This window comes from Pyxicephalus adspersus, chromosome 5, assembly GCF_032062135.1.
Source record: "Pyxicephalus adspersus chromosome 5, UCB_Pads_2.0, whole genome shotgun sequence".
Lineage (NCBI taxonomy): Eukaryota > Metazoa > Chordata > Amphibia > Anura > Pyxicephalidae > Pyxicephalus > Pyxicephalus adspersus.
In genome coordinates, this window is record NC_092862.1 from 129,986,752 (window position 1) to 130,014,138 (window position 27,387).

Below are 27,387 nucleotides of genomic sequence, written 5' to 3' on the forward strand. Positions count from 1 at the left end.
GACAAGTTATGTTTCTCCTCTCGCCTTTTTTGAGCACCACTCATTGTTTCAAGTAAACGTTGTACCACTAGTTGTTCCTAAACACAGAAAAAGACTGCCCTACAATACCAATTTATCTTTCTTTATTTGGAACAATTGGAAAGTTGTGAAACATTTGCAGAAATAACGGGTAAGCCAACCCAGTCTGAGTACAGGGGATAAGTTCAAACAACCTTTGCCCTCTAAAACAGCTTCTTCTCCAGCAATGAGAACAGTGAGCACTGAATCTCACTCTGAATCTCATCAGACTAACTATCAGGCAGACATGGCCATCACACTGCAGATTTACAGCTACTTACCTGTAAACTTTAGTAGTACCTTAATGGAAGATCAATGTGAACATCTCTATTCTTTGCCATGGCAGTACCATGTCCTCTCTGACTTTATATAGAGCAATGGTGTCCTGTTTCTTTCAAGATGGATGGGGTAAAGCCATAGATCAGTAAAATACAGGGCTCATATGCATGTTTGCCTAAGGCTGCAGGGTAAGATAGGCAACACGAAACCTTCAAATTTACATTTTTTTTTTTTTTTTGTGAGCGAGTGCCTGGCATGTTCAGAAGAAATGGGTTTCTGTTAATAGAGTTCAGCAAACATGAAATAATCTATTTCCTCCTGATTCCTTTTCTGTGGAATTAAAAAATAGATCTGTATATAAAGCAGACAGCATGTTGCCTCATTCTTGCTGTAATTTTATCAGTTACATGCCCCTGGGTAGGGCTGAAACAAATGGGAGTCCCTATTCCAGGAAGACGATGGGAACACATCTTATTATAGCTCTATGCTTACTGTAATATGTCATAATAATGTAAATAGAATGCCAATAGAAATGAATGTAGAGATATAGCATGTATCTAAAGGAGTGCCTAAAATGCAGAGATCGCTTTAACAAAGTCCCAGAATTTAAAAGAAATCTCCTGAGTAACTAATATTTTAATCCTTTATTCAAAACTGAATGATTCCTTATCCAACCTGTTGATTGTGGCCACAAAACGGTAGCTTAATTCATGCAACTGTGCAATGAAAGTTTTAGTCTGAATGTAATAAATACAATGTCCTGCCATTTATAAGGGGTCTTTTGTACTTTCCTTGTGCCAAATAACTCCTACTCAATTTGTTAAAGCATAGCCCACAAGACAATATGTCTAGTCCTATAGCTCACATCCACTGGAAGTCGAGTGCGGAATGACAAGACGTAACACAATAGCCGATAATAATCTTTTTTATCTGAAACTCTGGGGCTGTAAGGAAAGGAAGTGTTATCATTCTAAGAAACAGAAATAGATTCTGTCTTTGCACATTAATGTAAAGTAAGCTATATAAAAAATCATTTGGAATTTTCACACATACAACAATCTGGTTTCTTCATTAGTGATTGAACATCCTGTCTTGGTGTCTTAATGACTATAATAATTAGTTGCATTGTGCTATAAAAGCTAAATTTTTCAGGCAGATAAAAAGCGACACAAATTAGTGCAGTTTGTACTTATTAATAGGTAAATGTATTACAGTAAATAAAAGCAGTATAAGTAAATGCATTTGACTTTTGAATTGTGTCAGCCTCTTGCAATACCCTTTACGGCAGAACAAGAAAACAGTCAGTTGTGCTGCAGTGTTCAGTACGGGAAATAGTGAAGAGAGAAGAGTGACAAAGAGATGAGCTTATCAGTCTGCTATATTCTCCTTTCACAGATGGCGGAGGAACAAGATCCAAAAGAGAGTTGTTTTATATAACATTATACATCTGGATAGGCTCAGACACAGTGGCCATGATTTACTAAAGCTCTCCAAGACTGGAGAATATAGGTGAACCTGGGTGATCCAACAAACCTGAAATAGATATGGTCCAGAATCGAAAAATGTTGCCACCTTATAGCAAATTAATTTCCAGGATTTCTGAATCACCCATGTTCTCCTACAATAGCCTATCTTCTCCAGTCTTGAAGAGCTTTAATAAATCAGTTGCAGTATGAAGCCAGAGCTTACCCGAGGTGGGTTTCTGCCGCCATGGTAAGGGAGCATGGATTTGTGAGTATACCTTACTGGCAACATTTCTATTGTGTCTTGAATGGGTAGGTAATGGTATCACTTTTAGTTGCCCCACCCAAATGGCTCTTATTTTCATTCTTAGTTCTTACATTTGTTGACCACTAACATAATTTACAATTTATGTAGTTGTTACTGTTGTATCAGGCCTATTTCAGACTTGCGGTTGAGCACAGGGTTGTACCACAAATTAAACCATTTTCCCAACCAATCCCATTTAATGGGAGCAGTTATTTTTATTATTATTATTATTAAACAGGATTTATATGGCGCCAACATATTACGCAGCGCTGTACATTAAAAATGGGTTGAAAATGACAGACAGATACAGACAGTGACACAAAAGGAGGAGAGAAACCCACACAGAAGAGCTTACAATCTAGGAGGTGGGGGAAGTCTCACACAATAGAAGGGGAGATATGGAGTGTTGGGAAGTAGTGAGGGTTTTAAGAGACAGGAGAAGATGGGTAAGTTTGAAAAAATAGGCTTTGAGTATCCTTTTGATTGAGCAGAAAGTAGGAGCAAGCCCAATAGGACGAAGAAGACCATTCCAGAGAGTCAGGGCGGCTCTAGAAAAGTCTTGCAGTGGTGCATGTGAGGAGGTTATGAGTTGGGTACCATTATGTGCATGTTGTTGTAATATAGCGCAGTTCCTTGAAGCATCATCCAAGGCTATAGATATATCTTTTTGTCCTAAGTTTAAAAAAACATTAGAAGCAAACTGGATAGAATTTCCTTTTTTTTAACATACCCTGACCCAAACAGCTTTAGGAATTCACTGAATGATTTTATTTTTTGACTTGTCAGAGTGTAAGCTTGTGTTTGATTTTCCTAAATATTCAGTGAAACATTTAACACATGACAGCTGTCTAAAAAATTTGACAATCTGACTTCTTCATCCATTCATGTGTCAAAAAGACGAATGTTCTGGGTCAAAGCGGCGGCTCGGTGGACCTGCTGGTTGGTCTTTGATTCTAAATCCCATCATACTGTGACATCCATTCTCTGTACTTTATGTCACTCTGCTAAAGAAGGCAATTGTTTACTTTTTTGTACAATCTGCATTCTTCACTTTAGCAGTCCTCATTCCTCTATTTTCTCATTATTTTTGTAGCCTGAACATTCTAAAAAAACTACATTTTTTCCTATAGCTCTTCATTATATTTTTCTGATAGTAAGTTCAAATCAGGATAGAATAAATAATTATTTGTAGATAAAATTAACTACTCTAGATATACAGTGATGACATCTCCACACCCACAGAGTGTAGGCTGGGCGGTCATCCTCGGCTCACAGTTTAGCTGTTTTTTTCCCTTTCTCATTTCATCTCAATTCCTTATCCCATCTAATTTCCCTTGGTTTTGGTCTCTTTTTTTCTTGGTCTCCTTTTTTTTATGAAACTCCCCATAAACTAAGCCAATTGCAGTTTAACCCTTTGATGACAGGGGTACCAGACATGAGAGTAAAAGGAAATTTAAAGCACTATACAATGCTAAGGTATATATTAGTTCAAAATTCCTGCTATTGGCTGTAAAAATCCTATTCAGATCCAGGTCCAATATATTTTTTGTGAATAGGTGTTTTTGTATTTAAACAGCCATAATTGTACTTTTATATACATTATACCATAAACTAATGAACGTAATCTATATAACCTTTTAATCGCAATACATTAATGCTAGCGAAGAAAAAATCAAAGTTAAGCATAGATTATAATATTGTTGATTATGGAATAAAAACTAGCAGAATTGCAATGATAGTCATGTTTAGTGCAATGTTTAGACCCAGCAGCACCCAGAGGAAGGCAAACAAAGATTTTAGTCCTGCCTAAAGATCGACAAACAACTGGTAGCATTCCCTATATGTTTACTAAGTTGCTCTAGTTTGTTTTTATGCACAAATAATTACACTTTCATTGTATATGAAAACAAACAGAACCCAACCTATAAACAAATTAATAATGTCATCAACAAATTTGCGTCTTCACCCAAGTGTTCCTTATATCTTTCAACTACAAACATCCATCCCACTTGACCTAGAATTAATAAAATGTACTTTTGTTGCATAAAATATTTTTTTTTACTATTACTTTATTATTTTTTGGGTAGGTTTAAAAATGATCATCACAAAAACACATTTTTATATATGCTATGAATTTACATATTCAGTAATTGAAGCCTGCATAGTCTGGTTTATGCGAACATATAGTTTGTTATCACTACAGGTAGTCCCTAAATTAAGACATCCGACATACGGATGACTCCTAGATACGAACGGGGCTTACCTGCTGGTTCCTGTGCAGGACAGAGGCTTGATGAGGGGAGGGGCGGTTTGCATGACTTGCAGATGAAATCTTTTGCTAAACACAGCAGAGGTTGTGGGTGATCTTAAGGACTGAGCTCCTCTGCAACATCTTGTAACTCTTTAATGACCAGGAGGACCCCCACACTGACACCACACTGCCTAATAATATGTTAGGACAAACATCTGGCCCAATTGCATTTAATAAAAATAATGTACCTGTTCCGACTTACATACAAATTCAACCTAAGAACAAACCTGCAGTCCTTACCTCCTATGTAACCCAGGGACAACCTGTACTCAGAAGTCTTCAGGCAGTATTCTTTTTTTATAGGGTTGTACACTGTATATTTCTTTTAAGAACAAAAAGATTTTTAAATAAAATAAGCCTTTGTGTCCTCCACTGCTAACTAAAATGCAGCTATAGGTCTCTTGTACTGATGTATATGAGCAGTAACTTATATCAAATTCTATTGATGAGCCTCATTTGCAGCCCCACAAGGTGCTATTCCTACCTGATGTCAACGGCAGTCACAAACCACCAGCCATATGAATGGGATTAAGGCACAAGGGAGGATAACGCAGTTATGTAAGTTATGAAAAAAATCATTTAAAATGTTACTGAATTACAGAAATTCAAAGCAGAAGGGGTTTTGTCTTGGGAATATGCAATGTTTGTCTTTTCATGTTTTAATGGGCACATTTTTCCGCAATGCTCCGAGGGCATAAGAGGAAGATATTTCAGAAAGCAAATATCACTATGCTAACAGCGGCAAGAGGAGAGGGTATGTAGGTCACACAGCTTTTTCCGCTTGAAGGAGTCTTTAACCCACTGAGAAGCGACCAAACACCACGCACATGTATTCCACTTACACAGCGAACAGCAGCAATGTAGAATCAACTGGAAAGTCAAAACAAAGAGTTCTTTTAGGTTCTTTTAATACTGTGTGTTTGGTTGTATATTCAGTAAAACTTCATTATTTAAAAACTTCCTGTCTACGGTTGTTGAAATCCCAAAATACAACATGACCTAATTCAGTAGTGGAGCTGCTAAAATTTTTTTCTTTATTATTTTATATTGTTTAGTGCTAAAAAGTGGCATTTGTCACTAATTGTATGTGTATTCCGGTAAATAAGCATTATTGGGTAGAAATACACTTTGTACTGCACCTATTGTTCTAAAAAAAGAACAGAATTGCAGAAAGTCCCTCTCCAATTCCTCTAATAAAGAGTGAAAATGTATTTATTAATATGTTTAGACATGAGTATAGGTAGTTTAAGGCTTTTTTCTTTAAGAAACCCAAGCATGGAGTGTCATGGATGGGAGCTTTACTAAAATTTATTTAGGTAATCATATAAATAAAAAAAACAAGGAAAAGGGATTTAGAAATATTTTATATTACATATAATTTAGAAATATTTATAATTATCTTAATAGATAATGCATATACTTGAGTGTAAACCAAAATTCCATTAGAAAAAGCATCTTGGTTACACTACAAGATGGCGATGTATCCTCCAGTAAAGTGCTTTACAAACTCTTGCCATTGAGGACAATAGTACAGTTTCTTACACACTTTATATGAAGATACAGCACCATCTACTGGTGGCCAACAATAATGTACAAAAGATTATTCAAGAGAAAGTGACCAATCATACAAAACTAACAAGTGCAAAACACTTTAACCTCTAAAAAGGGGCAGGGGGAGAAATACAGAATGAGCCCAAGTAATTTTGATTTTTCCTCTTTTAAATAAAGGTTTTACAAAATAACATACAATTGAAGTATTTATTTACAATAGATTTATTGTCATTTCTGATGATTACTGTTAACAGTGAACACATTTTTATGCCCTAGTTATATACCTCATTCAATGTGGTTTTCCTTTTTTTTCTAGTAAAAGTAGATACTTTGGTTTATATTTGGATCAGATTATATTTGAGTATATATGGTACCCCTCAGCTTTGACCAGCTGCAGGTGGGAACACCTACAAAAGTTCATACAGCAAAATAGTAAAATGACAAATGAGCAGAATTAAAAGCAGCTCCACAAAATCCATCAAGGCACTATTTTGCTTGAATTAAAAGTAGTGTTTCCATATCATTCCTGAACTCCAATCATATTTCTATGCACATTAAGTTATTTACTTATTACTAACCACAACTCAAACTCAATAATATTTTATTTTGGTGTAACTTTATCCTAAAAACCTTTTAACAAGGGTCTATAACCTTGCTGTTCTTCGACTGTCTTGTGGAGGTTATGAAAGTCAAAGCTGTAATATCAATAGAATGCAGCCAATGTTTAAATGTTATTAGATACAGCATACTGAAACTCTGGGGATTTCTAAAACTGACTGGAACCTTAAGATAACAGTTTCGGAAGACAGAAGGCCAGAATGCTTTTTATAAAGTTGCTATTGGGAAAACCCAGAGGATAAAACATTGGAAAGAAAATTTAACCAATTATTAGCCAATGGACCAGGAGACTTTAGCTTAGGATTACTTGTTAAAGCAGACCTACAGTATACGAATCTTAGACATCTCATCTATTCAGGTACAGCAGGTACAATACCTTTTATATAGAATCTTATGCTCTGGTACATGATTAAAGTTTAGTCACTGGTCAGGTTGGATCTCCTAAAGGGGTGCAGAGCTACTTATGCATTGCTGCTCAATGGCTGCCTCTGTCTGAATATAAATTTCCTAAATACTTTTATTTGAGACCAGATACCTAATGCCAAGAATCTGGACTCATGTTCCACCACCAGAAAAATTTTAGATGTATAGGCTTTTTTGCTTTATTTATTTGCATTAAGAACTATAAAACTAAGAAGGGTGAATTTTAGAAGCAGCACTTCTACCTAAATGTAGTATATATATATATATGTATGTATAATATATGCAGTAGAACCCTGGGTATCTGGAACTCAGATAACCAAAAAATTCAGATAACTGGCACCGACAGCTACGCTTTCTTGATTGCTCCTGCAGCCCTAGTGAAGCTTTGGCATGTTTTCTGCATCCAAGAACACATATCACAGCTCCCCTAGGGCTGCGGGAGCAATAGGGGAGGGGAGCTGTCAGGAGAGCAGGGCAGAGCTCTGCTGATTGCTCTGCTCTGTGATTGGCTGAGAAAAGGGAAACCCTGATGACGGGTTTTCCCTATTCTCAGCCATTCAACACTTGAGGTAAATGGGAACAAGACTCCCAATTCAAGTCTAGTGATGAATGGCTGAAAAAAGGAAAAAGGAACTAACTACACTTTTCCCCATGGGTGCCGGATAGCCAAGGTTCTACTGTATAATAAATTATGTTAAGTAGCTATGATCAGATAATTGTGTGTTTCATGTCATTAGGACCTTAGAGGGCCTATGGTTTTTAGTGGCCCACTGTCCACTCTATTAGGTACATCTTGCCTGTACCGGGTTGGACCTCCTTTATCTTCAGAACTGCCATAATTCTTCTTGACATAGATTCAAAAGGGTGTTGGAAACTTTTTTGACCATACTGGCATGATACCACCTTGCAACTGGTAATTTGTTGGCTGCACATATCCATATTGCAAATGTCCTCTTCTACCAAGAAAGAGTACACTACTGGATTAGGATCTGGAGACTGTCATGTTTAGGAAACCAGTTTGACAGGATCTGAACTTCAGGGCATGGCATGTTATCTTGCTAGAAGTAGCCATCAGATGAGTACACTGCAGTCATAAAGGAAACAACATGAACTAAGATAGGCTACGGCATTTAAATGATACTTACTACATAATCCCAGTGAACCAGCAGTTTCTGAAATACTCAAACCAGCCCACTTGGCACCAAGCATGCAGCATTTAAAGTCATTTTAACCACCTTTCTACCAAACATCTGGATATTCTGTTTGAACTTCAGCCAGTTTCCGGACAATGTCTACATGCCTAAGTGCATTAGGTTGTTGATTGTGGTTGACCAGTTAGATACTTGTGTAAACAAGCAGTTGTACAAGTGAATCTAAAAAAGTGTTGTTCAGTGTGTTTTTGCCCTGCACATAAAAAAATAAAATGCACATAAAAACACTATACATTCCCTTTCACATTCTTATGAAACCTTTGCTACTTTTCCATTATGACCCTAACCTGACACAAGCCACAACCGAACGAAGGAATACAATTCACACACTAAATATTAAACAAAAGGCTAACATCATAACAAAGTTCAAGTGTAACTTGCAGTAGTGTGTCAGATTGAATTTAATAATTTATATTATTCAGTGTACCATGTCTAATCATGATATATTATTTAGGAAGTAAGAACAATTATAGCAGCGAATCATTCCCTTTAACAGGTATATGTTAATATTGCAATTGTGTTTCCCTTACAATGACCTCAATTATTGCTGAAGTCTTTAGTTAGTATACCTGGGCTCCTGGCATTCAGTTGCAAATTATGTAAAAGCAGGAGATCCAATCAACATCAAATATTCCAAAGAACTAAAAAGGTTTTATCATGTACAACTACAACTGTGGTAAATCTAGAAAATCCATTAGGATCACTTTAAAGCCCAACTAAATTTGCTGAATATATTTACTATATTTCTTTAGAAAGCAGCCATATCCTAAAAAGAAAAGCCTTTCTCATGCCAATGAGCTGAAGAGTGGGACCCTTGCTTCCTCTAGTGTAGCAGTGATTTCTTTGCGGATATTCCTCACTTCCCTGTTCAGTTAGAGCCAGAGCTTTCGATTAAAGCAAACCTAAAGTTCGGTATTAGCAATCCATAATCATGCAGGTCATTATTGAAGAGCTGCTTTGCACAGTTGCAGCAAGTTCCAGGTGCTGGAACACCACACAACACAATGCCTGGCAATCTATGATGGCTTTATAGTTCTATGCTAACAAGAAGCAGTGTGGGACTCTTTTTCATTAAACCACTGTAACAAGTGCCCCAGGGGGATGTTTCATTATTCTTACTGGCACCAGTGCCCAATAAGTGGGAAAATTATGATCTATGTTACTCCCAAAAACATTTTCCACAAAACAGGTAGCGGATGTGGGAGTGTCGGGTAGTATATTTAACTTGTACTGATATTTTATTCTCACTAACTGCCAATGCATGGGCATTTTTTGCTCCCACTGACCAATAATGCAAAGACATTTTTACTATGACCACCAACTATGTGGATGCCTTTATTAGATTAGACTTACATACCTTATGTACAAAATGTTGATAATGCTATTGCTTTGGAATAGTTTTGTTCACATTCCTAAAAGAAAGCTGGTTTTCATACAATCTGTTGCGTTTTTCATAAGCCAATAAATTTACAATATATACTATATATATATATATATATATATAATGTCTTTTAGTACAACATCAATGAAAAAAACTTTTTTACTGCCTGCATTTGATTATATAGGTGTGATCTATACACTGGGAGCTGTGGAACTGAACACTAAATGTTCATAGAGTTTTCATGCTTTTCCTTTGTTTTATTTTAACGTTCTTGCTGTGCCAACATTGTTTATATTTTCCAGGTAATACTTTTTTGCTCCTTTTTGAAGCACATTTTTAAAATCAGCAGTCTGGATCTCTGCATTTAACATGACTTTCTCTTTTCTTTCTCCTGGAAGAAGAAAGGAATGCTTTTCATTTCAACACCGATGTTCTGTTGTATAAAAGAATCATCTTTAGTTAGATTTTAAACTGAAGCATCAGGAAAATAATTGTGTGTGTATGTAACCCTCAGCAATTGCTAGAGGATGAAAAAGGAATGTTTCTATTACATTTATTTCAATTGAATTTTGTAGGTACATATGTGCAAATGTTTGACCTGATTCACAAAAATAGCAAGTAGGACAGCTATAGCAGCTTGACAAAAAAGGAAATGTATAAAATATTCTAGTTTAAGGTTCAATCCAGTTAAGAAAGAAAAGTTTGCATTTAAACTCAGGGGAGGCAGCCTACCTGCTGAATGCCTCTAATTGCAATGCTGGCACTCGTCTTCTCATCTATTTCCTTATCTTAATCCCAATGGAGTCAGCATATCCAACTTCTGAATGAACCTATATCAAAGCCTGTCAAAAGTAAATGTGTTCTCAGTTTCAAAGAACCAACACCGCTGAGCCTATATCTCTGTGTCTAACCTACACACTCTGAACCATAAGTGGCAGGTTGCCCAGAATTTTAGCATGCAACAGAAGACTACCGTATTTTCCAGCTAAAGCTGGTCATAGGAAAACTTCAACAGGAGGGGAGAAAGAATAACCCTTACTTGTTGACGACTGTCCAGAGAAATGTCAGCAATGGGTTGATCTGGAAGCAAATTTTGACTGGATGCCTATATTGCTAACCATCTGCTACTTCAATTTTACTAACTAGTGTTATTACCACATTTTTTCAATTACTAATATTTCACTATCAGGTATAATAGAGATCATTATCTAATGGCGTTTAATGATAAAAGAAAGAAAATGTTCTTGCAGCAGCCTGTAGCAGAGCCTTTGTTTAAAGCAGAAGTAAACCCAAAACAATTAAATCTCACTTACCTTCAATCCCGCGGATCAGTCTGCTCGACGGGAGGTTTCCTCCATCGGGTCCGGCATCATCCCGGTATCCCTCTTCGGCCTGGTGCAGAGGGAGCCCCAGGCACCGCCATCTTCTTCTCTCTTTTTCCGCATTCTTCTTCCTAGGTCACCGGATCACTGTGCAGGCGCAAAATCAGGTGATGTAGATTGGGGAAAAACTTGCTGATCTTCCTGTTCATGCGTGAAATTGGCAATTTTTTTCCCCCTACTATTAAAAGGGCTCCATCTGCGCATGCCCAAGCAAGGAGCAGCCAAGACCCTCTCGGGATGCGTGACGTAGTTATCCTTGGAGGCTCTGCACTCCCATTCATTCTTGATCACCTAGGCGATCGACAATTTAGGGGTGGTGCTGCACCTTTTTTTTTTTTTTTTTTAAGTGTTACACTTAAAAAAAACACAAACAGAATTTTTACTTTAATTAAAAGGGTTGTCTACCCTTTTATATGAAGTGAAAATTTTAAGTTTAGGTAGGCTTTAATGTCTTCCATGATCCTTAACTAAGACATTAAAGAACTGGAAATAAAAAATTGCAACCAGACAGGTCCTTTAATACAGAAAAGACAGACAATAAATACACTCTCCTATCCCCACTCCATTGTGGGCACGTCTATCTTTTTTCCTATCCTTCTCTTGGTTTCAACCACCTTGATTGGCCAAGGTGGGATGACAACTCCAGCGCAGGCACATGGGAGTTCCTGCAGCCACAGGGGAAGATGAAATGTGCTGGGTATACCAGCATCCCACACTGACGGACAGAGTTTACCATTATTTCCTGTCCTGAAAAGGAGTGAAAGTAAATTGACCCAATTGGAACAAACACCACAAATAAAATAAACAGCAGAATACATCTTTTCCGCTCTGTCAAAAACCAAAATGGGGTTGGGGCAAATTTCAACGAAAATACTTAGTAACAACTGTTTAGGAGATAATTTATGTTGGTTTGGAAAGATCTCTGTGAAGAAAACCCCAATGAAACACTGATAATACACAATATAAAATTGATTAGGGGTTTTACTATACCCTACTGTAACCAAAATTAAGAAAAAAACATGTTACCTTTATATATACTTCAACCGGATCTTAAAACATCAAAAAATTGCCAGAGAATTCCTTATATACAGCTACACAGCTATGAACTGCCAACGGACCTTCCTCCAATCTGTCACCTATTTTAAAGTAGACATACTGCCAACCTTCCCTGGGATCAACCATATTATGTATCAGCATACAGATCTAATAAATAGTGCAACTCGGTTAATTAATTATAGTTCTTGACAAGCAAGCCACTTATTAAAACATCACCTGCTTTTCAACACAACACACTCAGGGACATAATTAATGGGGAAGCTGGAATGAAATAGTTTGTGGTTCTGAGCAGATGTGCCCATGTAAGGGGTCATTACAACAAGGGATCATCTTGGGCTGTGGAATTTCAGAGTCAGTTATTATAATGGAACATTGCAATAGCCTGCAAAGCAAGTGATTGCCAGTGAAGGTTTAGAGTAAAAATAAGATTTTGTGGGTGGAGGAAATGTTTCCATTACTAAAATAAAGTAAAATGTCACTTGGGGAAAAAAGAACAACACTGCTGCAGGTACAAAAAGTGCAGGAACAAAGAGATGCACATGCCTGCAGCAGCTTTTAATGCACCTTTTTGTCCTCATGGGGAGCAGACATATTGCCGTAATTTCTCCAGGAACTCACAGGAACACCCTTTATTTCTACATTGTGTTGTGGGGGAAAACACTTTACTAGCTTAAAACATCTAAATTTAAACTGCTGCATTTTTAAAATGTGCTTAATTGCATACTTAACAATCTCCTGAATGAGTCTGTCTTGCTCCAATTCTTGGCCATTCTGACAAAGCCGTAAAACTTTTCTGATACAGTAGAAGCTGTCCTGCCCTTTCCTGCTTTCTACACTTGACTTTTTGTCAGTAAGTCTGTCTGTTAAATTATTGGGCCAACAGGGATCAGTATAGTTAGTCTATCTAGAAGTGTTGAAGCTTGTCAAACTGATCTGGAACTTGGCCAATACAGAAGTGCTAAGGAGGATGATGTAGAGGCATAGAAATATAACAAAATATATGTATTAAATTTACAAAGCATAGTATACAGATAAAAAGTCCCTCCCAGGATAAAAGTGGAAACATGACTTGATCCGTTGAAATGTTCAACTTTCCATGGCTTTTGATTCCTCATTAAGAAACGAATATGTATTAGTGCATGAAAAGCATCCAGGCATTTGACACTGTGACACTATTCAGCTTGTAAAGCCTCAATAAAAACTTCCAATGAATTTATCACATATGTCTATATATGTCCATTTATTGTGAATATGTTTCAGGTTTATCAGAAATGATCAGAAAATTTTTTTTACAGGCTTCTATACAGACGGGCTAATGGACTGACCCAATGTAATACTTAGTAATGGTGAAGTAGGCTAAAAAGAACTAAAAAGACAGAAACAAAGTAGAGGGTTTTTGCAAATCGGTTGTCCATCCCTGTACCAAAAAATTAGGAGTCATTCCTAAGTTTAGCAGAGGGCGACATAGAAATCATCCCTTTAAGCCCCATTAGCCAACTGCACATTTATATCAACTGGTTTAGGGTGATTTCAGACACGTAGTGTAAAATCGCATGGTTAACTTCTCTTGGGTTCCCTTTGCAACTGCTAATTTGTTTTTTAGAGTCAACGACAGCCAATGCTGTGTTGAGAAGTTGAATGCAGTTTCAGTAAGTTGAATTGCATTGCAAAGAATTATGGGTTATCATCTACAATGTGGTTACAAACATTCTCATTCAAGTCAATAGAAGTAGAAGGCTGTTCCTAGGCCACCCAAAGCTACATGTTGAGTCCAGGAACCACCCACAAAGCGCCGCAACTGTAATACAAACACGTGCACTAAATTTTTTCCAATGGGAGAGTTATCTGGTTAGCCACTTCCAGGCACTCCTATGCACCTGAAAGCAATTTTTAAAGGAAACTGCACCGTCTTAAGAATGCTTTGCAATGCAGTTGAGTGTGGCTACATAATTAAAGGATAAAAGCTTACACCAAAGGGGAGCATGTGGTAAGTGAGGGCTTATTATGACTGTATTCGAATAATATATAAAACAATCTAATGTTTTATTAGTCATAGAGAACTAATACACATTTTATACATATCATATGAAGTAATACAATATCATGTGACTAATACAATATCATTGGACTACCAAACACCAAAATTGATGCACAGTTGATACTTCAGTATGAATTCTGTGCAATTAATCCATTCAAGTTGATCACTATATTTTCTCGCTAAATCAGTCTCCCTGTTGAGCTTATAGTGTAAGTTTTCATTCTTTAATAATTTGATCCACCCTAAGGGTTCGGCTTCTCGCATACAGGGATCATTCCACTTTACCCCCTTTAATAGGTGTAGTTTATGGGTCATCTCCAGTCCTCTAGCAACAACTGCGATGCAACCATGTTCAATGGCAGCCCACTGCTGCCTCCATTGTCTTGAATGGGGAGGCATTCCAAAATTCCACCCCATTTAAGACAATGGAGGCAACTGGCCACTCAAAGGCAGCCAGATGCTGTCACAACCAGGACCACATCATATCGAGCAAACTAACACAACTGAATGGCAAACGTGTGCACAAAAAGGTTCCCAATGAATGGGAACAGCTGGGAACGTGGCTGAGCTTGTGGTAAACCACTGTGGGTTACCGCATGTCTGAAAAAAGTCTTAGCCTTATAATACATACAGCCTAGTTACTCTATTTATCTATTTGCTAGAAGTTACACATCAATATCTGAAGCCGTGAAGGCTGGGTGGATCTTCGGAGAATAAGGAATAAGACAACCCCTAAATGTGCTTTATCGTGTACTGCGATGATTAGTTGATTCATTGAGATGTATAAGAAATGGTCTGTCTGTATTGCTGTAACAACCAATCAGTATGAATTTGCCAGTTTTCCAGATGGTTGCGGTGCATGTTTTGAGTGGCTCTTGCAAGGTGCCATGTTATAAATAATAATTTAATAATAATATAAAAAGTTACATTTTATGCATAGTGGAAATGGAAGTGTTACCATAGGCAGAAAAAAGGAAATCAAAGAGGAAGTTCCCTTGCATCCTTTTTATCAAACACTTTGCTGCAAGTTATGAAGTTTCCACTGCAAGAATGGCTATTTTCATAACCACATCCCCAAAGCTCAATTGTTTTTTTTTTTTTTTAATCCAGCTAAATACAGATAAAATAAAATTGTGCAACTACCTAAAGTTCATTTTCTATTAAAAACAGTCACAGCTTGTGTGGGAAAGATTGTTCCCTGCTGTCAAAAAGGACCCTTGTACTCTGCATGGAAGCAGTGGTCTGTCGGCATAGGTCCAACCATACCACCGACAGAATCATAGTAAGAGCTCCCCAATCAGCAGAGAACTAGAGCTTTAAGCCTGGCTCAAAATAGCTTCCTTATGTATTTCTTAAGTATAATATTCTGCAAATCTTAAACAAACTATTTTAATTACAATGTTAACAGTCCTTGGACCTACATAGTCTACAATGCAGAGCTGCCATCAGAGGTGGGCAAGGGGTACTTCTATACCTGGCCCTGATTTAAAAAAAGCTTGACGTTCGCAATGCTTATACTTTTAGACATGGCAGAGGGGGCCCCAGGAAGCATCCCTAGTATGGGGCCCAGAAATTTCTGATGGTGGTCCTGCTGTAATGGCAACTAGCAAGGGCAATTTTGATTATTACTCTGCTGCATGCAAAAAAAAAAGAATATATGACATAATTGGCAGTATACAAAAAAATGTATAGATTTGTCTTCTTTATTACATCTGATTTTAATAGAAGTGGCAAAAAGTTGTATTTTGTTGAAATGCTGCATGAAACTGAAAAAGTTAATGCAGACTCCAGTACAAAAAAAGGATTTTTAACAGCTCTAGGTATATTGATTTTATTCAGACACGTTATTCAAAATTGGCCAACGCGTTTTAGGAATTTTAAAGGATACCCCACCCTCTCTTTATCAGGGAGTATGGGTACTGGATTAAAGCATAATTCAAGTCAAACAGAACAAGATAACAATGAGCAGACCATAGCAATATATAAAAAAAACAAAACATACTTTGCTGCAAACAGGTAAAGTATTTCTTTCAAGTTTTTTTTTTTCTGCTTTTAGATGTCCTCAATCAGATGGCCAATATAATCAAACCAACTCCTCCAAGCCCAGGTCCTCTTGGATCATTCTTAGTCTGTGACTGGACAGTGAGAGGAGATGCGGCACACTGATGAGCTGATTTATCTGTTACTTCATTGTGTCTCCCTAAAACATGCTTCATTCAGTGCATGAAATAATTGCCTCCTTGTAATGCTTCTTTATCTTACACCCCAGCCCTGCTATACATAGACTGCATTCATTGAGATGTATAAGAAATGGTCTGTCTGTATTGCTGTAACAACCAATCAGTATGAATTTGCCAGTTTTCCAGATGGTTGCGGTGCATGTTATGAGTGGCTCTTGCAAGGTGCCATGTTATAAATAATAATTTAATAACAAAAGTTACATTTTATGCATAGTGGAAATGGAAGTGTTACCATAGGCAGAAAAAAGGAAATCAAAGAGGAACTCCCCTTGCATCTTATTTGTGCAACTACCTAAAGTTCGATTTCTATTAAGAGCAGTCACAGCTTGAGTGGGAAAGATTGTTCCCTGCTATCAAAAAGGACCCTTGTACGAGGTTTGTCAATAGCAGGTAGGGAGCATAAAATTAGTTTATTCGCAGATGATATCATGTTAATATTGGCTCAACCTCTGACATCTCTGAATGTGGTCTTGGATGTTATTGAACAATATAGTAAAGCTTCCTATTACAAACTTAACATGTCCAAGTCACACATTCTTCCATTAAATATATCTAAAGTCGTTGTGGACCAATTATGTACCAAATTCCCTTTTATGTGGGAAATGACATCTATCTCATTTTTGGGTATAACTTTGCCAGCTCATACTACATCTCTGTATGAATGTAATTATAAGAAGCTTCTGCTATCTATGCCAGCGGAATTGCTAGGTCTTCGAAAACAGGAAATCTAGGATTGCAGCATTCAAGATGTTCCTTTTGCCAAAGTTTTTGTATATATTTCGGACAGTCTGTATACTAGTACCTACTAAATTCTTTACTCAAGCGCAAAAATATCTCTCTGCATATGTTTGGCTTAATAAAAAACCGCGTTGTAATTATTCAACCATGATTAAAGAAAGGAATTTTGAAGGAATGGGACTACCTAGTATTCAGTTTTATTATGCTGCATCTCTTATGTCCCAAATTAAGCATTGGTGGACTAGTGATATTGGTAAAATATGGGTGGAAATGGAATTGTCTTTTCTCAAATGCTCCTACTTTCAGTGGTTATTATTAGCTATGAAAATGGGGTATCAAGTGTTTCATAATGATTATCCCACCATTCAAGCCACTCTTCAAGTTTGGGGTAAATATTCAATTTATGACCCAAATATGCTAACGACTATGCCAATTACCCCAGATTTGCGAATTCTGGAAGTATTTATACCGCATTTAAATCTCAATTCTTGGTATAAATCTGGAGTTACTAACGTTAAAGATTTATATTTTTTCAAAAAATTTAAAACTTTTCAGTCTTTGCAAAAGATTTACAACTTGCCGTCCACAGAATTTTTTACTTATATGAGAATTTGACATTGTTTGTTGAACTTAGACTTATCGGATAGACTCCCTATTGATAAGTCTGTCTTTTTCTATTTCACTAACTTAGCTTCAGGATTCGAGGTATCTCCAGATTTTATAGATTACTCAGCTCCAATTTAGGATTTTGTAAATCTTCAGCGATGCGAAAGTGGGAATTAGCACTTAATGCGACTATCCCTGATGGCTCTTGGATGGCTGCATTAAATGCAACATATCAAACCACTAAATGTGCAGACCACTGGGATATGTATCAGAAAGTGGTGAACCACTGGTATCCTGCTCTGGCCAAGATGGTGCACTTTTCGGCATCTGGCACAAATCTTTGCTGGAGAGAATGTGGTGGTTCCGGTTCACTATATCATATTCTATGGAGTTGTATTTAAATTCGATCCTTCTGGAACCACATTTTTATCTTTATCTCGGAGATCTCTGGTATTCATATTCAATCTAAGGCTGAACTAGCGATTTTTCATTTAGACCTGGACATAATACCTATGTCGGCTAGACCAGTTGTTATTCATGTTCTGTTGAGCGCCAAGTTGTCTATTTTGCGTAGGTGGAAAAGTTTGAACGTACCTATGATTGTCGAAGTTGTTAAAGACATTAATGATCATTGCTCATATGAAAGAATTTTTGCCTTATCTCAAAACAAAACATATATGAAAATATATCGGATATATATCCTATTTAGGTTTATGGTCTAATAAGGGCTGGTATATGTTGTTTTTGTTTGTGTTTTTGTTATTGTATTTTATACCCCTTTTTTTATTCTTAACTCTTTTCTCTCCCCTATTTCTTTTTTTCTACTTTCCCTTCTCTTTTCCATTTCTTTTTTCTTCTAACTGTTTTGCTCCACACAACTATCTTGTTGGAGTTCCTTTTTTTTTCTACTTTCCTTTTTTCAGTTGAAAATGGATATGTATAAGTGTTCTTTTTCAAAGTTCATGTTTTTCAGATGTCACCATAATTTTGTACTTGTTCATGTCCTTTAATAAATAAAAAAATTTGAAAAAAAAAAAAAGGACCCTTGTACTCTGCATGGAAGCAGTGGTCTGTCTGCATAGGTCCAACCATACCACCAGAACCATACCAGAATCATAGTAAGAGCTCCCCAATCAGCAGAGAACTTGAGCTTTAAGCCTGGCTCAAAATAGCTTCCTTATGTATTTCATAAGCATAAATATCTGCAAATCTTAATTTAAAGTGTAAACCCAGGATTAAACTATTTTAATTACAATGTTAACAGTCCTTGGACCTACATAGTCTACAATGTAGAGCTGCCATCAGAGGTGGGCAAGGGGTAATTCTATACCTGGCCCTGATTTAAAAAAACCTTGACGTTTGCAATGCTTATACTTTTAGACATGGCAGAGGGGGCCCCAGGAAGCATCCCTAGTATGGGGCTCAGAAATTTCTGATGGTGGTCCTGCTGTAATGGCAACTAGCAAGGGCAATTTTGATTATTACCTCGCTGCATGCAAAAAAAAAATTATAACATAATTGGCAGTATTCAAAAAAATGTGTAGATCTGTCTTCTTTATTACATCTGTTTTTAATAGAAGTGGCAAAAAGTTGTATTTTGATGAAATGCTGCATGAAACTTCTGAAAAAGTTAATGCAGACTCCAGTACAAAAAAAGTTTTTTTAACAGCTCTAAGTATATTGATTTTATTCAGACACGTTATTCAAAATTGGCCAACGCTTTTTAGGAATTTTAAAGGATACCCCACCCTCCCTTCATCAGGGATTATGGGTACTGGATTAAAGCATAATTCAAGTCAAACAGAACAAGATAACAATGAGCAGACCATAGCAATATATAAAAAAACAAAACATACTTTGCTGCAAACAGGTAAAGTATTTCTTTCAAGTATTTTTTTCTGCTTTTAGATGTCCTCAATCAGATGGCCAATATAATCAAACCAACTCCTCCAAGCCCAGGTCCTCTTTGATCATTCTTAGTCTGTGACTGGACAGTGAGAGGAGATGCGGCACACTGATGAGCTGATTTATCTGTTACTTCATTGTGTCTCCCTAAAACATGCTTCATTCAGTGCATGAAATAATTGCCTCCTTGTAATGCTTCTTTATCTTACACCCCAGCCCTGCTATACATAGACTGCGGGACAATACCAGTTCAAGTTGAAATACTTACACTGCTCACATGTAAAAACACATTTAATTAGAAATTATTGAATATATTATTGATTACAGAAATTATTTTATTTGTGTCTTTATATCTGCCTAGGGTTTATATCTAATAATAATTTGGATGATGCGGAATAAAAGAATCTTGCAAGGCAGATGATGAAAGGGACCACACGCCTTCTTCAGCTGCTGGTTTGCCAGGGGCTCCTTCCCTCCAGATGCATTATCATGCATCTTGCTGCATTTTCCAGCACAGTCAACATGCATAAACATCAGACAACCCATTGTTTTCTAGAAATCTGTTTATACGCAATGTGCAGTAACTCTTTCGCTCCTGGAGTAGTGAATTCAGCAAATTTACAAATAAAATTATTTTACAAAGGAAATCATGGTAACTGCAATGTTTTAATAAAATGTAAAACATATTTAGATACCAAACATCTTACATCTAAAAATATGATTCACTCAGATAATAAGGACAAATTATTATACCCAATATTGGGGGGTCCTTTAAAAATCTCCTAAACCAGCCCTGACATAGATCAGAGATCCCCTCCTTATACATTTGTCATTCTATGCTTTGGGTTACACATATGTTTGAAGTGGAATACTTTGAAGTGGACCTACCACTGAAAGAATAAAAAAGTTCCCATAGCTCAATTGATTGTAAACAATTTGCTTGGAAGAACCACTTACCACTCAGACTCCCACATGAGTCGACTCCTAAAATACGTTTGTCACACGAGTTTTTCATTTTTTAATTAATTAGTCACTTAACCGAAATCCCCGTTATATTATTATATGAGAAAACAACATACAAGTGTCAACTCTGATAAGGAAAAATCTTAAATTAAAGGCTACCAATATTATGTGCTGACTTTCCATGAACTAAACCATTTTAGGAAAAGGGTATCTAAGATGATTTTTTCCAACTGATCTATGTTTTAAAGAGAATCCAGAAATGTCAAAATTATAGACACATGACTAAAAATAAGGATTACTATCATTGGGTGAATCTTTGTGGTTTGAGGTTCATGAAGACCATAATAGGAGCAGTTTTAGGACATCGGTGAACAGTGTACCATTACCAATAAATGTTTTGTGTCTCCTATTTTGGTGGGCAAAAGCCTGTTTTGCCCCTTTATCAATACAACACTGGGCAATTTTACAAAAAGTTATTTGGGAAAAGTGAAATCAAGGTATGGAATTTTTAATAAAGTAATTATAATTCACTACTAATTTATTTCCAAACTACTGTACTCGGATATTCCCACTGGTATCTATAGCTTTAAACAGAGGTGTCCACTTTCACTGTTACAGCTCATAATGGTAATTAGAAAGTAATTATAAAGGACTGATTATAATTAGTAGCCTGGAAGGAAAGCACTGGTCTGGCTTGTTTTTCATCATTAGCTGTATTGAAAGATTAGCCTAGTGTTACCTTCACTTTTTTTCCTGCTGAACCTTTAATAGGCCACACAATTCCCAAAGCTAGATCATACCATGTACAGGCAGCAGCTATTTATACAGGGATATGGCCATATTAAATGTCATATCTAAATGTCAGGCCCATTCCTATAACATATTATAATAGAATAGAGCATACACTAGATTCATAATGCCATTCTCTTGCAAGTCTTTTAATTGGTCACATTCAGTGCTTTATATAATTCTTTGCCATACCTTGTCTCTAAAATACAATTTTTTTCCCAATAAAGGGAATTCAAGAATGCATTCTTGATCCAAAAACAATCTGCCTTAAAAGCTACAAGTAAAAAAGAAGATGGAGGTAACATAAGCACTGTCATTGAAATTTTTTATTTAAGAGTAATAGCAAACCAAGGCTCTCATAATAAACAAAGGGTAAAGGTACGTACACACTTCCGATGGTTCTCGCCCAATTATCGTCTCAGGGCCGTTATCGGACGAGAATCTGAAGTGTGTATAGCATCCAAACCACGGTCCTGGTGGATCCACAGATGATGGACGACGAACGATCCTAATGCAAGGGAAGGGGGAGAGTACTCAGCAGGGTGCCGCTCCGTCGTTCTCCCCCTCCCCTCTGCATAGAGCAGAACGGTGCTGAATGTACAGCACTCGTTCATGCATCGTGCAATATTAGTCGTTTGAAAGGATTGTGAAAGATCCTTTCCAACGACTATATTTGCAAGTGTGTATGTGGCTTAAGCATACGTTCAACAAATATCCAGGATCTCCCACTTCTTTAAAGCAGAACTAAAGTTACACTTCTAAGAAGCTATAATCAGGTGGATCATTATTGCAACCAAGAATGACAAACTGCACCATTAATTCATTGCCCAAGTTCTTTTATCGAAGGAGAAAAAGCAGCGGCATAGCCAGAAGTTACATGTCACCAGGAACTGTGCCAATACCCCACAGCAAACACTGCCCCTAAACACAGGACAATCAACAATGAGAGAGTGGTTGAGCCTGCAGTACAATGTTGCTGTCAACTGCAAGTCTGAAATGGCCCTTAATCTCACTACAAGTCACCATTTTTTTACTACATGTGTATCTTCTTTCAGGGAATTTTTTTCTTTTTTTTTGGATATACCTCTTTATGAGTATGTCAATATTGGCAGTTAAAGTCAACTTTAAAGTGGAGAATTGTACTCAAAATATGGCCACCAAATTACATGGCCTAATGGTGTCTCAAAAAAAGAAGCAGCTCCAATCATTTTGTGTTAAACAATCAAGTAATAAATAACAAAAGTTAAACATTTTTATTTTTATAACAAAGTTCAAAAAATACACATGAAATGTAAACATTTATTTACCAAACATTGTTATATTACACCATTTTATAAAGAACAAGTATTATCCAGATGTAAAATCATAGGATTTTGGTACTCACTGGGAAGTAGAGTAGAAGTGATCCAAACAAAATGGCTTCCAGAAGGATCAGTCCAGATGCTCTAACACTCTGTAAACAAAAAAAAAAAGACTACTTTCAACGACTACTGAATTAGTTTTCTCTGAAGGATTCAATAATAGGAATGGGATATTAGTGCACACAAGTGATCTTTTAACCCAAAAGTAACGTTGGCATAACTCGTTAATGAGCTGTTGACTTTACAAGGCATCATCTACACCCTTGTAATTGGAAACAGTTTGATCCTTCTCAAAACAACCTTTGCAATTTGTATTAGGTTCAATATTTGGGGCAATTACAATTCCAATTTCAATATTTTGGGGCAATGTGTAAAGTAGAATGACCTATCACAGCAAATCAGATTTTGCATTACTCAAATTGATTTATTAAAGAGCAGACTGCTTATTGGTTGGGAGTATATGTACGTTACACATTCTTATAGTCTTATTGGGCCTGATTTATTAAAGCTCTCCAAGGCTGGATAGGAAACATCAGTGAAGCTGGGTGATCCAGCAAACCTGGAATGCATCTGGTCCAGGATTAAAAATATTTGCTAACAAATAGCAAATGACTTGACAAAGGAAATCTATTACAAGTTTGCTGGATTATCCAGCTTCAGTGATGAACGTGTGTCCTCTCCAGCCTTGGAGAGCTTTATTAAATCAGACCCAATGAACCTAATTTGTCCTGATACAACAATGAAACATATATTCCTTTCCATAGAGACTTTATATATTTCAGAACCCAACAGTTATATGCATGTGGTATGGTGTTGTAACATCGATAGACAGACATAACATTGAATGCGTGAGAAACAGGGTTAATGTGGACTTAATTTTAAAAAACTGAATCAGGCAGGGCTTTATAGCAGAAAGGAACAGTTGATGTGCTTTCTTCAATAAAAATTCTTACCTGCCTAATCTATGTCTCATCTAAGCAGCTCAGTGTTGGCTGCCCGGATACCCAGCACACCCTCGTTTCCTATGCAAGTACAGGGACTGAATGAACTGCTATGCACCTGCATGGGAGTTACATTATCCTGGCCCAGCCAATCATGATGGCCAACGAAAGAAGGGATAAAGGAAGAAAATGGCAGCAGCCACAATGGAACAGGGTGGCATTCACTAACAGTATAAAAATGTTATTCTTGTACAGTTGATATCACCGTATACTCCCCAATTAAAAATTCTGCTAATGACTGTCTTAAAAGGTCAGAAGCTCGTCACCAAGAGCATAAGAGAATGACACAGACCTCGGCAGAAATAAAGATTGATCACTTCATAACAATTCATCTTTCAGTAAAATTATGTACACAATCATTGCAACCTTAAAGGTCATACTGAGATGAAGGTAATGAAAATATCCTTCATCCTACAGAATTCAATATAAAACTGGGTTTTATCAGTAACACAGTTTGTTCATATTTTTGATGACGTGGGTAAGTGCGCGAAGGAATTGTTTTCTTTTTTTCCTCTGCAAAGTAGTCTACATATATATAAGCCAGGGAAACATATGATAAATTTTCATATTATACTCCACCTGCAACTGGAGATAGGGTCTATTACTTTCCATGTGTGTTCCTAACTATTCTTTTCTGTTTTTCTGTACTATACAGAGCTGAACTAGCCAAAGCTACATCAGAAGATTTCTCTTTACCCCTTGTTCAGGGGATAACCTCGGATTTCTCCTCACCTTCTCATATATGATGTGATAAAACTTTTATTAGGAAAATTCTCTAAAGTGTACCCTTTAGGTATTTTTTTATTTAGCTTTGCATAAATTGGAAAAGGGTTAGATCCTCTAGTAAGATTCGCAGTGTTGACAATTGGCACCTTGAAAGAAGGTGAGAAATCCAAGGTTATCCCCAATACAAGGGGTAAAGAGAAATCTTCTGATGTAGATAACTATGCCATGGTCAACTGTTCAGAAGAATCCCTATCAGATTTCCTCTTACTATTTTTTGGTTGAGTCTTTGTGATAGGACATGAAGGAAAATTTCTTGAATGGAGGAAGGAGTTTTACCTTTTCCCTCATCTAAAACCTCCAAAACCAAAATAAGTTTTGGATAGACATACACATTATTGTACATTGCATGGTTTTGTGTGTTTTATGTTATTTAGCATATATGGGTTTTTACAGTGCATTTCTTTTTTATTGCAATGACAAAAGCATATCCCAACCCCTTTAAGGCAGACACACTAAAACAACTTATCTGATTGTAACGAATATATTTTTCACCTACAGCAAAAACACATCAGTCAGTGATTTATATCAATCTTAATAATCTAATGTTATTTTAAGCCCTTTTTGTCTAACCACCCTGGAGTCATACAAATTAAACAAATGTATTTCTATCCTGCACACCATATTTTACAAATAATACATTTCCCCCAGGTAAAATACCTTCTGCTATATGATTCTGTAATAAAAATCAGTTACTGAGAGCTTTAAGTGAGCTCTTTGCCTCACACATTTAGATATATCCTGATGTGGGTACTTATCTGGTAGATCTACTTCGAGGTCCATGAAACTGTAAAAGACATACTACTAGTCCCATGAACTATGGCACCTGGACACCAATAATTGATTTAACAGTCTGTTAAGATGGCATTCCAACCACCACTATAAGAACACATGTTAATCCCACTGATCGCTAAGATCTAAAGACCTAAAATCATTTCAAGGGTTCCTTTGGGGTACAATGGTTGGGGAAAATGCTGGGTTCCACAAATATGTCAGTAAAGCATCATTTCTGGTTGTTTTCTTTGATGCCATTCACACACTATCTTCTAGAACTTAAGGTTCCTGGGTTGCTTGGGATTCCTTGAGCAGTGAGCAGTTACCACTGACCTCAATAATCTTTCTGGCTATCTGTAAGGGTGACATTCTTCCTAGTGGCCAGCAATAAAACATTTCCCCCAGTGACCACGCCACTAATGGAGTGTGAGCTGTGGATATAGTAATTATAGAAGGGGTACCCTGAAGACCGGAAAGTTATTTCAAGAGGTTTTATTGGTGGGCAGATGTCTAGGATCACTCATTGGGCCTAAATTATTAACCTCCCTAGCGGTCTGATTCTGGCCGTATTTCCATGCGAAAAGCGGTACATTTTTTTGCATGGAATGTATTTTACATTTTGGACCTACAATTCTTGGACATAACTCACCGACACATGTCTAATAGTTAATAAATTTAAAAAATATAAACTTTAAAAAAATCTGTTAAAAAATACAAAAATAATGTATAATGTAATATAACTGTACAGCAGCATATATAATATATATAATATAAATATATATATATATATATATATTATATGAATATTTATTTGTATTGGGCTCAATACAGCTATTTTGTATTGAATCCAATACAAATTTATTTCCCACCGCTAAGTCCCGGCCGCACCACCATGTATAATGTAATATAACTGTACAGCAGCATATATAATATATATAATATAAATATATATATATATTATATGAATATTTATTTGTATTGGGCTCAATACAGCTATTTTGTATTGAATCCAATCCAAAACTATTTCCCACCGCTAAGTCCCGGCTGCACGAACCCATGCACCGACGTCACTGGGAATCCCCGTAGGATGTCTCTGTACTTCGCGGCTGGACATTGGAGGAGGCAGACATGTCCCCAGGAGCTGCGGGGACCAGCAAGATGCCGGGGGACAGTGACGGAAAAAGGTAAGTGAGTTTTTAATCTGCTTTTAGGTAGCCTGTCTGACTCGGGAATACCGCTTTTTGCATGTAAAATCGACCCCGAGTCAGACTCGGGAATACCGCTAGGGGGGTTAAAGCTCCCCAAGACTGGAGAAGAAGGTCCAGGATTGAAAACATTTTTCAGTTAATAGCAAATGATTTTTAAGAAATCCATTCCAGGTTTGCTGTATTACCAGGTTCTCCTATGATAGTCTATCTCCTCCAGTGTTGAAGAACGTTGATAAACCAGGCCCAGCAAATTACTGTCCACAATGATAGATCTGAAACTCACAGTATTACTAACATCAAGAATACTGAATTCAAGGATCCATTGATCTCGGCAATGATTATTTCATTTTGTGTTGCTGTGGAGACTAACCGCAGATTCTTGTAGTGAGCCAGCAGTCTTAAAGTCTGCTCCATGACTTCCACAGAGGTCATTTCATTAATAACTATTTTTTCTGTCATTGTTTTAATGCAGTTACTATATGAGACGTTGCACCAAGCATGAAGGAAAAGATATGGAAATTACTTTCCTGCAGATGCTTCTATTTACATAAAATGATCTGCTATATTCACTAACACGTTACTGAGAATTTCAATCAAGGCCTTTAAAAATAGAAAAGGTGCAAGAAGGTTTAAAAAGACAGACACTGGCTTTTGGGACTTTTTTTGTTTAATCTTGTGGAAAGAATTTTAGGGCCTTCTTCTTACATGAGAAAGGACCTGCATGTCAAACATCCATCACTATTGCTGAATAGAATTCCTTGTTTTTGAATAGTAAATGATACCCTTTTAACCTTGGGTCAGCTATAAATTCCAAATTGCTGTTTCACAGCAGAGAGAGTCAACCTACAGCCTACAGGCTTGTTAGCCATTTTCGTTTCAGTGTACAAAACCCGTGTATTTTGAAGAAGTAGGGCTTGAGAATGAACAAGACAGTATAAGTAG

General features: G+C 36.8%; 1 protein-coding gene across 1 annotated transcript in view; it reads right to left on the reverse strand.

Annotated features, from left to right (window-relative positions):
• The window catches only part of GPR158 (G protein-coupled receptor 158), a 124,763-nt gene that overhangs the window by 21,039 nt on the left and 76,337 nt on the right, over positions 1-27,387 (reverse strand). The window contains exon 5 of the mRNA XM_072412708.1: positions 22,703-22,771. Within this exon, the coding sequence (XP_072268809.1) occupies positions 22,703-22,771 (69 nt within the window). The remainder of the gene's footprint in view (positions 1-22,702; positions 22,772-27,387) is intronic.